Source organism: Vulpes lagopus, chromosome 23, assembly GCF_018345385.1.
Source record: "Vulpes lagopus strain Blue_001 chromosome 23, ASM1834538v1, whole genome shotgun sequence".
Classification (NCBI taxonomy): Eukaryota; Metazoa; Chordata; class Mammalia; order Carnivora; family Canidae; genus Vulpes; species Vulpes lagopus.
The window spans coordinates 40,621,731-40,635,205 of NC_054846.1; the positions used below are offsets into that span (position 1 = coordinate 40,621,731).

General features: G+C 35.6%; 1 protein-coding gene across 11 annotated transcripts in view; it reads left to right on the forward strand.

Moving 5' to 3' along the window:
* The window catches only part of PPFIA2 (PTPRF interacting protein alpha 2), a 465,246-nt gene that overhangs the window by 269,758 nt on the left and 182,013 nt on the right, over window positions 1-13,475 (forward strand). For all 11 annotated transcript variants that reach the window (XM_041738828.1, XM_041738826.1, XM_041738829.1 and 8 more), the window contains one exon: window positions 7,155-7,256. In XM_041738828.1, the coding sequence (XP_041594762.1) occupies window positions 7,155-7,256 (102 nt within the window). The remainder of the gene's footprint in view (window positions 1-7,154; window positions 7,257-13,475) is intronic.

Sequence of the window (13,475 nt, forward strand, 5' to 3'; positions counted from 1 at the left end):
TTGTGGTTTTGATTTGTGTTCCCCTGATGATAAATGCCATTGAGCACTTTTTTATGTGTCTGCTGGCCATCTGTATGGTCTTCTTTGGAGAAATGTCTATTTATATCTTCTGCCCATTTTTAAATTGGATTATTTGATTTGGGGGGTATTGAGTTGTGTATGCTCTTTATATATTTTGGACACTCACCCTTTATTGGATATGCCATTTGCAAATATCTTCTCCCATTTGGTAAGTTGTCTTAATTTTGTTGGTTGTTTCTTTTACTGTGCAGAGGCTTTTTTATTTTGATATAGTAGCAATAGTTTATTTTTGCTTTGTATTTTAAAGGAATTAATCTACATGGTGAGTTGAATTAGTTTTGAGACTGATTGATATAGCTAGAAATGATTCATTCTTTTTTTAAAGATTTTATTTCTTCATTCATGAGAGACACAGAGAAAGAGGCAGAGACACAGGCAGAGGGAGAAGCAGGCCTCCTGTGGGGAGCCTGATGTAGGACTCAATCCCAGGACCCGGGATCCCACCCAGGCATCCCAAAATGATTCACTCTTGAGTAAATGTTGCTTGAATGATGAATGCTCAAATGCTTATAACCTATTGAGAGCAAAAACTTTAACTTGCTTCCTTTTTTATCATCTATCTAGCACTTAGAATAGCGTCAATATACAGGAAGTGCTCATAGGAATGTGTGTGTGTGTGTGTGTGCGCATGTGCATGTGTGCACATGTGTGTGTGTGTTGGGTGCATGAGTACTTATTAGGAAAGAGCAGTATGTTCCCTTTGGTCTGAGAATACTTACATGGCACTCTGTTTCCTGACCACTCTTTAAAATTCCAAGAAAAAAATAGAGTAGGGAAAGTCATTTTGGTCCTGGGGAAAAGTAGGAATTTGGAATTTGGGCAGACTATGGTTGGGAAAGAAAATGATTGGTCTGAAAAGTTATTGAATATGGCTTGTGGCTGGTAACTGATCTACTACTCCTGTGTCAGTGACTCAAAGCAAACTCAGCTCTTCCTATAGACTCCTTTGAATTCAGGAATGGTGGAGTATGAATGAAGTTTTCTTCTAACATTTATCTTTGCTGTCTCAGCTTCTGAAAATACTCTGTGTTCTATATTGTGTTCTCTCTTTCTTACCTTTTTCACTCAAAATTATACTTTTGAAATCTTTCCATGTTGCTATAAGAAGATCTAGCCTATTTGTTCTGCCCTTTGCGCAATATTCTATTATGTGCATGTGCTATATTTAATTCCCCCATTTTCTATAGATGGAAACCCAGGTTGTTCCCAATTCTTGGCCACAACCCCAACTTTCCTCACAATCTCTGATATTCTGATGCCTATAGTATAGTTCCAAAAGCATATATTTTTCCAAATATGCCTTTTTGCCAAGGGCAAAATATATAGCATACATCATTTCCTAAATTCATTTGGCTATAGATTTTTTTTCTGAGAATCTTATAGAGATACAGTTCTATAGACTATAGTTTGGGAAACTAGAGAAATAACATAGATTAAATATGTATTTTTTGACACTGAATAAGACAATATAACCAATGAACAAATGATAAATCTAAGTACATGAATCATTGGGAACAATAGTACCACTTTATATACATGCAACAAAACATAATAGACAATAATGCCATTGCTATGTAGAATATGGCACAGGATAATATTTTAGATGTAGACAAAAATAACTGCTACAAAGTAAAAAGGATATCAGACATACTGTATGTGGAGCAAATTCTAAAAATCTCACTCAGAAAAAGAAATAACTACCCAATTATACCTTTTAAATATTGTTTTGGTATTAAAATTTAAAAGCTTAGGGAAAATGAACTATTCATTTATTGTTATAACAAAGATTCATTGCGTATAATTCATCAGGAACTATGCTAAATCCTGAGGATATAAAAATAAACAAGATAACAACCTTGCATTAAAGGATCATACTGCTACTTGGAGGAGATGAAAACATAATTCAATTATTTTAAAAACAATTCAGTAAATGCATTAATAGATTTTGGACAAGGTACTATAGAACATTAATAATGCAAACTGGTAATGTAACTATAAATTGGGGGGTGTCTGAATGGCTCATTCGGTTAAATATCCGATTCTTGATCTCAGCTCAGATCATGATCTCGAGGTCATGAGATCAAGCCCGTTGTCAGGGGATCCCTGGGTGGCGCAGCGGTTTGGCGCCTGCCTTTGGCCCAGGGCGCGATCCTGGAGACCCGGGATCGAGTCCCGCGTCGGGTTCCGGTGCATGGAGCCTGCTTCTTCCTCCGCCTGTGTCTCTGCCTCTCTCTCTCTCTCTCTGTGACTATCATAAATAAATAAAAATTAAAAAAAAAAAAAAAAAAAAAAAGCCCGTTGTCAGGCTCCGGCTCTGCACATCGTCTGCTTAAGATTCTCTCTCTCTCCTTCTCTCTCTGCCCCTCCCCCTGCTCACTCTATCTCTCTCTAGATAAATAAGTAAAACTTTTAAAAATAAATAAGTAAATTTAGTTAGGCAGAGAGAATGTGGAAGGAATAAGAGATAGTATGTGAATGAAAGAAATAGAAGAGAGATGAGGAAATGGAAAGATGGAAATTGAAACAGGAAAGGAATATCTGTGGTAGTTGCAAAAGACATCTTCTGAGAAGGAAGCTTTACAGGGTCAGAGTCACCTGTAGTAGACAGGTAGTACAGTCTACCTGTAGTACACTAAAAAGTTAAATGTGTCACTTTAGTGATGGGTTTTGAGTGACGAAAATCCCTAATGTGGCTCAAATGTGATTTCTGAAAGATCTATGAGATCAAGTGTAGCAACTATGTTATCTTTAGATCTTCAACTCCTAGCAGTGGGTCTGAAATGTGGTAGGCACCCAATAAATGTTGTATGGATGGATGGATAGAAAGCATGGTAAGTTTGTATCAATTGATACTGTTAAGAAATTTGATGATTTTGCTTTTTCAGACAAAAGGAGGCAATGTTGTAGAAATTACAGAGTTTTGAAATCAGGGTGGATTATTTTTATCTATGTGACTGACCTTGAGCAAGTTATTATCCCTGATAAGCTTCAACATCCTCATCTGAGAAATAGGGAAAAGATTAGGTAATTCACATAAAATGCCAAGCTCAGGGCAGAGCAAAGTGGCTCTTCCTCAAAAGGGTAATTGCCATTGTTTGATGAGAAATAGAGTGAATTAATTATAAAAGGGCCATGTTTTAGATAGTTTGAATTTTGAAAGTTAAAGTCTGTTATATTTGGTGTGTTTGAAAGTAAGAAGCTCTGAAAAGTTTTGTGAGCTTGAGAAAGATACGATTTTTACAAAGACTGAAAGAGGAACAAGTTGGAAAAGGAAAGTCTGTGGTCGGAAGGGAAAAACAACAAATTGTCATCACCTGTACCTAACATTGGGTAAATTTCTTACCTTCTCTAGGCCTCAGTAAGATTTTTTTTAAGACTTTATATTCTTAGAGCAGTTTTAGGTTTCTAGCAAAATTGAGAAGGTACAGAGATTGCCCATATGCCCTCCGCCTCCCCATATGCACAGCCTCCCCTATTATCAACACTCCCCATCAAAGTGATGCATCCATTACAGCTGAGGAGCCTACACTGCCACCACTTTACCACCCAAAGTCGGCAGCTCGCATTACCCTTGGTGATTATTCCACTCTTGGTGTTACACGTTCTGTGGGTTTAGACAAATACGTAATGACCGTTATCTAACATTTTTCCATGCAGAGCATTTTCACTGCCCTCAAAATCCCCTGCACTCCACCTATTCATCACTCTCCCCCAACCTAACCCTTGTCACTCACTGACCTCCACAGTTTGGCCTTTGTCATGTGGCTGGAATCATGCGATATACAACCTTCCAGAATAGCTTCTTTCACTTAGTAGTATGCATTTAGGTTTCCTCCATGTCTTTTCCTGTCTTGCTGGCTCGTTTCTTTTCAACATTGAATAATATTCTATAGTCTGGGTGTACCAAAGTTTATCAATTCACCTATTGAAAGTCATCTGGTTTCTTTCAGGTTTTGGCAATTATGAATAAAGGACCTTATAAAGGTCCGTGTGCATGTTTCTGTGCGGACATAGTTTTTCATTCCTTTGGACAAATGCCAAGGAATGAAATTGCTAGATTATATGATAAGAGTATATAGTTTTATTTAGTGTTATTCTAGCATTTTGTTATAGAGTTTTATTATGATTAATGAGATAATCAATATAAATTGCCTTGCAGTGGGACACCTGGGTGGCTCAGCAGTGGGGAGTCTGCCTTCAGTTGATGGTATGATCCCAGGATCACGGGATCGAGTCCCACGTCAGGCTCCCTGCATGGAGCCTGCTTCTCCCTCTGCCTCTCTCTCTCTCTCTCTCTCTCTCTCTCTCTGTCTCTCATGAATAAATAAATAAAATCTTTTAAAAAATAGATAAATTGCCAGGCAGAATGCCTGCCATATTGTAAGGGCTGAATCAGTGTTAATTATATTTGGTGTTATTAACATCTCATAAAAGATATATAAAACTCAGGTCATTTTAACAGTAAGGATGGAGAAGTAGATACAGAAAGAGAAATATCAAAGGGAGGTGTACAAACATTTGATGAGTAACTCTGTATGAGGTGTCTGCCTCTGTGGCAGTCCCAGATACACGGAATGTGCTTGTCTAATTCTTGTTGCTCTGCGTGGAAGACACACTTTGCCTTCAGCCTCCTAGTTCCCCATACTTCCTTTGGACTAATTAAGGATAACACAGGTGAATGTAAGTAATGGTTATCCAATGCTTCAGAAAAGGAAAAAAAGTACTGCTGAGTGCACTCCAAATCTGAATCATACAAATGTGATAAATAGGTAGGATCAATCAAATGGTAGAGAGCAATGACACTACTGGTCAAGCGTTCTGGAAAACCATATTTACAGTCTAAGTTACTGTGTATGGGTTGTGAACTTCATGAACTTCATGAAATTCTTAGTATTTCAGTTTCCTCAGCGATCATATGGGAGTGAGATACCCCCATGGGTTATTTAGAGAGAAAGAGGAGATAAAAAATGTCAAAGTAGTGCCTGAAATTTTCTAGGAAGTTAATAAATTTAAAGTTAATCTTAATAGATGGAGACACCAAAAAGCTTGCTCATATTCAGTTCCATGATAACAAATAAAAAATCCAAAGTCATCTATCACCCATAACATCATGACTAATTTCTGTCCTTGGTTTTGAATCTATGATTGTTTCAGTGCGCTTATATTCTCTGTGTTCTAAGCATTAAAGAATATTTCTTGATTGTAGAGAGTTTTGATGATAAAAATACATAGGAGGAAGAAAAAAAAAAGCACCAAAGCTCACCTATTATTTTAATACCTGGAAATACCTCATGTTAAAATTCTGAAATATTTCCTCTGATATTTTATCTGAAATATTTCCTTTGGATATTTTATCTTTCTGTAGATGTAAGCTAAATCTCTAGAAAGATAGGCCTAAATATAAGTTTTTAAAAACTGTTCTGAGGTCAAATATAGATTTGATTTGATTTTGTCTATAATACTCATAAGTATAGGATTACTTTTAAATGCCTATATGTTAACAATATATAATACAGCATCGTCATTTTCTTCTTTTCTCCAGCAAAATTCTGCTGTTTTTATAAAGTTTTGCTTTTATGAAAATGTTTATTGTTTTCTACTTGTTGCTTATTTCCATTCTCCGCTAAATAATATGCTCAGAGAATATCAACAACATTTAAGCAGGCAGCAATCAGAAGGGAAAACATTTATCTGTATAATGCCAGCCTAAATGTAACCATGAACTCTTTCATCTTCATTCTAAGCACTAAGTCTACTCTGAGGTCTTTGAAGTACCCATTTGGGCTAAAGCCACTGAGAAAGAAACTCAGCAAAATAAGTGGTTTGAAGCAAACAAAAATATAAACCCTAAACCTTCCACAGCTTTGCATAATCATCATATTGATTTACTTTTGACTATATTTGCCTTTATAGAGTTTAGGTTAACCAAAACTGTCTCACTGATTTTCATTTTTATTTTTGATCTTCTGACAGTACTTTCTCAGCATGGAGCTGTTTTCCCAAATATTTAAATATTTGACAAGCATCAGTTTTACTACTGAAAATCACTTTAAATGATTTAAAGATAATCATAATGATAACAAAGACCTCTTTACTATTTTTCAAAATCATTTTAAAATGGTATTTTCTTATAAATTGGAGTAGCCGAATAATTAAGTAAGTTTCTTGATTTTCTTTTATGTAATCTTTACTGTGTCTAAACTCTGCTTCATGGTAAAAATACCGAGATCACACAATTTCTGATCCTATTTTGAGGAAGCTATTGAAGAGTCCTCCAAATTGTCATTTTTCACACAGAGAGAAGATTACTCCAGAACCATCAATATTTTTTATAGCACCATGATCCATTTTCATTTACTGAAAATAAATACTATGTATGTCTTAGACATTGAGATTGTAGCAGTGAAGTCAAAGTCCTAGTTCACATGGAACTTATGTTTCAGAGGGAAAGGCTGAGCAAGGCATAAATTTGCTGGATGATTGTTATTAACTCTTAGATATTTATTATTTAGTAATAAATAATAAATGTAAGAGGAAGATTCTCTTCTCTCATCTTGTTAACATATAAATGAACTTCTTAATCTCTAAATAGCACATTTAGTAGGATTTTCTTGTGGTTGTTGTTAGTAGTGGTTTGGTTTGGTTTTGTGGGGTTTTTTTTTTTTTTGATGATTTAGTATGCTCAATCTGAACATTGTTGAATAGGAATGAAAGTATAAGATTTTTGTTGTTCACAAAATTAGCCACATTTCAATAATTCTGTATTATTAGTATATTGTCAATGTTAATTTCAATGTGATGTATCTGATACATTTTGAAACATATAATATTCACTTACCTAAACAACATATTATAATAAAATGTGAATGTTGAACATCATGGTTTAGTATTTTTCTGAACATTGGAATCAAATTGATTTAATAACAGAAATATATATGTAAGCCAGTCATTGAAGTTATTATTCCTTTTTTTTTTACATTCAAGTTTATATTTTTATTTTTTTTATTCCTGTGGAAAACATTTTATTTTAAATATCTGAAATATATCTTCAAATATATTTATTCCTTTTTCAGGAATTTGCTGCACTGACAAAAGAATTAAACGCCTGTAGGGAGCAACTTCTAGAAAAGGAAGAAGAAATTTCTGAACTTAAAGCTGAAAGAAACAACACTAGAGTGAGTATAAAAGTGCCTCTGCTTGGAATCGATTCCATATACAGTTCAATGCCTTATCTCTTGTACACTTATAAAAACACAAACATTTAAAAACTTGAGGAAGACCTCAGGCGTACACCAACTCATGGTCTGTTACTTAAACTCATGGAGAATATTCTATAAAACTCAAAACAGGAAGTCCAGAGACCTAAATTACAGTCTCAGTTTCTAAATCATTATGTTGCCTTAGAAAATGTTTTTATTCCTTCTGGCCTTTGCTTCCCTTGACTTGGAAAAGAAGGACTGGATCTCAATAGTTAGTTTCAAACTCTCAAAATGTTGTATTGGAGTAGAATGCCCATATTTCAGAGGCTGGATGTGGGCAGAGGAGGAGAGGCTCGAGAGGGTATGAGTTTCCGTGATGGGGTGATGTGAGGGTTTGGCACTGGTCCTCACCTAGTTCAAACGTATAAAACCACTGAAGCAGAACTCTCCGAATTAAACAAGGCCCAGCTTTTTTTAATTTCAGAAGATTGAGGAGATTTCTATTTCTGATGTTCTGATTTCATGATTTTGATGGTTTACTATCTTCTGTTCTTGGAAAACCCCTGTATTCTTTCAGTCTCATGCCCTGTGATATTCAAGTCCAGAATTTGATCAAAGATCCTGTATTTTCTCATTCAGAAGAAAAAGTCCCTAAATTTCATAAAATGTATAAATCACCAGATCACCTATAACTGAGAATAGTTTCTCTCCTAAAAGAATGTGGAGGAGAAAACTATATATCCACTCTCACGTGGATATATATTTCCATTTCAACATGAAGTGGGTGAAAAGTATTTTCAGTGTATTGCGCAGATTAATGCTAAAAAGTGAGAAAGTGAGGTATAATTAATAGTGTATTCATTTTATGCTTGATCTTGGAGAGTAATAAAAAAAACAATAGCTCCAAAAACAGTGAGCTTATGCCTTTAAGGAAAAGTACCAGTGTATGCATAATGGTTTTATGATTGAAATCAATTTATCTCTTTATTCATCAGTCTTATTTTATGGTAAAGAGAATTCACACAGGGCAGCCGGGTAGCTCAGCAGTTTAGCGCCTGCCTTCAGCCCAGGGGGTGATCCTGGAGACCTGGGATCGAGTTCCACGTCGGGCTCCCTGCATGGAGCCTGCTTCTCCCCCTGCCTGTGTCTCTGCCTCTCTCTTTCTCTCTCTCTGTCTCTCATGAATAAATAAATAAAATCTTAAAAAAGAGAGAGAGAGAGAGAGAGAATTCACACAGTTTACACACAAGGAATTGGTTTTCATTGAGACTGATGAGCCAGTCATATGGACTGCCTCAAATAGAACATAACAAGGACAGTTTAGATCATGTTATCAGGTGTCAGATGAATTTTTTTTTCTATTTCTTTCTCACTTTTGATATTTTCCCACCCTTGATTTTTTAACTTACACGTTTTTCATGCAAATTTAAAGTTTATTTCTGCCATGAGATTTATTCAGCTCCATTTCACTATATTTTCCATTTTAATGCTTTAGGCTACATTCCCTGATGTAGCACAGTACAGCCAAATGTAAAAGTGGGATCAGGAAGCTGAACATGGAAGGAAATGTAAACTTCTTGGTAGACTTTCAACTAATTCTCATATTTAAAATGCAGCAGAAACTCTAACCGTGTATTTCTCCTTTATACAACTTTTTAAAAATTTTTTCTATAGCCCTTTACTCCTTTCTAATGCCCTATGAGGGACATGTTTTAATTATTCCCATTTTACAGATGAGGTAACTTCTCAGAAAAAGGAAGATAACTTGCTTGAAGTTACATAGTAAATAATTAGAAGAGAAAAGGGATTTGAAAGCTAAGGCAGTCTAAGTCCAGAGCCTGTGTGTGCTCTGAGGCCATTAGCACAATTACTCAAATTAGATCCATGGAATGGGTACCTGGGTAGCCCAATCACTTAAGTGTCCAACTCTTGATTTTGGCTGAGCTCATGATCTCAGGGTCATGGGATTGAGCCCCACATCAGGGTCCCCACTCAGTGTCTGGTTCAGGTTCTCTCTCTCCCTCAGGCCCCCCACCCCATTTGTATGTGTTCTCTCTCAAATAAATAAATAAATCTTTAAAAAAAAAAAAGTTAGATCCATGGAAAACTCCAAGATTTACAACAGTTCAGGGAAGACTTTACCCTAAAAGTAAACCATTGCAGTATGGAGTGTATCATTCCTTCCTGACCATGACTAATTTCAGAGAACTAGGAGATTTGGGAGCAGCATCCAACAATCTTCATCATATTATACTCCATAGGGCCCAGAAGTACCTGTGGCTGTTGCACCTGCAGACAATCCTTGGGGGTTAGAAGCAGTGAGGCAAGCTGTACTTGCAATACCTCTTCAGGGTCAAAGTGAGAAAGATAGAGATATTAAGTTCCATTAGGGTAATGGAAAGTGAAGCCATTAATTTAAAAAAAAATATTTATTTATGATAGTCACACAGAGAGAGAGAGAGAGAGGCAGAGACATAGGCAGAGGGAGAAGCAGGCTCCATGCACCAGGAGCCCGACGTGGGATTCGATCCCAGGTCTCCAGGATCACACCCTGGGCCAAAGGCAGGCGCTAAACCGCTGTGCCACCCAGGGTTTCCGGAAGCCATTAATTTTAAACATGACTTTAAACATGAATAATAGGGCAGCCCAGGTGGCTCAGCAGTTTGGCGCCACCTTCGGTCCAGGGTGTGCTCCTGGAGACCTGGGATCGAGTCCCGTGTCGGGTTCCCTGCCTGGAATGGAGCCTGCTTCTCGCTCTGCCTTTGTCTATGCCTCTCTCTCTCTCTCTTTTTCTCTGTGTGTGTGTGTGTCTCTCATGAATAAATAAATAAAATTTTAAAAAATAATAATAAAAAACATGAATAATAGGTACTTTGAAAACATGAATAAGAGCAGAAAACATTTTTCCACCCTTCTTAAAGTAGTTCTGTGGAGGATTTTTGTTGTTGATTAGGGAAAAAATAGGGAAATAGACTTATGAAAACGTCTTTGTACAAATTTTCAATTATACAATAACTTCCTAAATTTCATAACCACCTGTCACCCTCTCCATCACACAAAAAAATATCTAGGGCTAAAAATGAGACATACGTTCTCTCCTATCCCATAGTGCCCTCTTTGCTAAATATAATACTTTTTATGGATTTATATAATAGTTTCTCCTTCTCCATGTTCTGGGTTTTTTTCTTGCTATAAACACCTACTTATTAATCATAGAGAAAGAGAAACAAGGTAGTATTTCCTTCTCACACCTAAAGAAAATTTGATTGGTGTTATATTGTGAGGAAGTTTAAAGTAGAAGTGAGTGTCTTAATTTCCAGGTTTCTTATACCTGTGACTTTCCATGTTGACGAGTTAACATATGCTCATGAGTTGAGATAAATACCACAAGACAGTCCACAAAGAGAACATAAGAGGATAAAGTATTTGTGATAATTTTGAGTATCATCAAAAACAATAGATGAGACAGGACTCTACTGAATAATATTTGAATGAATTATATCTTCTTCAAATAAAAAATAGAAGTTTCAGAGGGAGTTCAATGAATGCAGTTTATCTATCAATTAATAATGATAAAACGATAATAGCTAACATTAATTTACATGTGAAATGTTTCTCTTAATGTTTTGTATGTTTAACCCACTTTATCCTTACAGCAATCACATTATCCCCATTTAACTGATGGGAAAACTAGCATATAAATAGTTTGTCTCAGGCCATGCATCTTATAAGTGACATTCCTAGGGAATCTACTCCTCAGCCTAACCACAGGCCATGTATTTAAGAGATCATAAGCTTAAAGTCACTTGCAAATCGTAAGTGATACAAAGGATTGTGTATAGGGAAGAGCAGAGTTTCTTTATTATTTTGTAGTTCAATTCTAATGTTCAGTAATTGATTTTATATCATTGTGTGCAAAGTATTTTGAGGTATTTATTCTGATGTCAGAGCTGAAAGTTGTGGTCATTTATCATTTTGCCACTATAGTAACACGGGATCCCCAGCTCAAAAATATGAATGAATGAGAGAAATGAAAGTATCACTAAATTCAGCTGCCTCAAATAATTAAATTAAGGACATCCAAATAAAATCATAATAAAATAATAATGATATTATTAATGATTTTTAAAAGATTTTATTTATTCATGAGAGACACAGAGAGAGAGGCAGAGACACAGGCAGAGGGAGAAACAGGCTCCATGCAGGGAGCCCGATGCAGGACTCGATTCGGATCTTCAGGATCAGGCCTTGGGCTGAAGGTGGCACTAAACCCCTGAGCTACCCAGGCTGCCCTATTATTAACGATTGCACAAAAATAGAAATTTCAAAAATATTCAAAAAGCTTTATTGTTTAATATTTTCACACCGATAAAAGTGTAGACAAAAATGATTAAACAAAATTTGTTATTTCTAAAACTTCTCTCACAATACTTAGGCAAATTTTTGTATAGAAAATAATTTATTCCTTCCATTTTTTCAGCATACTCAAATCATCTGCTAAACCTTACCATGTTTTGGCCAAATTAATTAATGAAGAGGAGAAAGGAAACCAGAATATTAAACTAGTTCTTGTTTCTTAATATAGGAGTGGAGAATTTTTATTGTTTTGGAACTGTTTTAACTATTTTTGTGGCTATAGATCTCAAAGAATGCTTTATATTATTGGTAGTATTTTAGAAAGTAGCTATTGTGTGACTTTGAAGAAGTTATAAGGCGCCCCTGGGTGGCTTAGTTGGTTAAGCATCCGACCTTTGATTCTGGCTCAGGTCATGATCTCAGAGTCATGATATCCATGAAGAGCCCCGCAGTGAGCCCGGCATCAGGCTCTGCGGTCAGTGTGGAGTCTGCTTGAGATTCTCTGTCACTCTCTCTCTCTCTACGCATTCCCCCTGCTCACACTGTGTCCCTCCCTAAATATATAAATAAAATCTTTAAAGGAAAGAAAAAAAAAGTTAGACTTCAAGAGCCAGTCTTAATATCAATTTTAAATAATAAAGCTATAATTTCCCCTTAGAGGTCAACTAAAAGACTTAATGGTCCTTAATTTAAGCTAAAGACTTAATTTGAAACATTCTTTATCATGCCTTTACTTATGTTTTCAGCCAAGAAATTATATGGACATTTAAATACAATCAAACACTTGTCATTACTAAAGGGAAGCTTCCCATTCTTGACAAACCTCTGTCTACACTAGTTAATAAAATCCCTCCAAACATATTTCCTCAGTGAGTGGAAAGCACAGTTCAATTGAGAAAGAAAGACCCTCGCAGCTGAAGGCAGGTGAAGATAAATGTGCACGTATGTTTAGGTGCAAGTGTACGTGTATCTGAAAGTGCTCTGAGAGGGTATGATAAAGAGAAGGGGGCCTAAGGACACATGCCCTCCCAACAGTTATTGCAACCTGGGATTCAAACATTTACATTGGACCATAGGGGATTGTAAACAGCATTTGAGAGTATGGCTGTGTTGTGTGGCCATATTGCAGCAGCCGAATTCGTGTACAGACCAGAGTATGTGTCTGCTTGAATGCTATTTGTGATTGAAAATAATTGCACACGGGTTGTGTTGAATTCAAATTTAATAATAAGTTGTATAATTTTCAAAATTTAGTTTAAAAATTTCCAATGATGCAATATGTACATATGCCTATATGATACATTTTTATATATACGTATATATATGTACACATACATATATATAGGCTGTGGTCACTTAAAATGAATTCTAATTTAGGATTATTAGTGGCCATTTATGTAGTCCCTGCAATCCTTTGAGTACACCAAAGAGAGTGCCGTCTGCAAGACTTAGTAAATATTAGACAAAAGTGCAGCTCCTGGCAAAGGTGTAAAATTAGTAGATTGTCAGTGTTATCTTCATGAGTTCCTCTTTATTTTTCATTTATTTTAATTTATAAGCTTAGAAGCCAGAGATAGATGCTAGATCTGAATAATTTGGCCACATTCTCTATGTTAGATAACTTACATTTATCTTACTTCGATTTGACAAGTGAGTATTAAGCATATATTCTATTGAATATTTTCCTAAGTACTGAGGCGTATTCAGGATAAGTTAAATTGTTGAGCCCTTAAGAAGTCGGCATTATATTATTATAAGAACACATTATTTGGTTGTTATTATTTTACATATATGTTTTATATTATATACATATTTAATATATATTATCCTAATTGCATA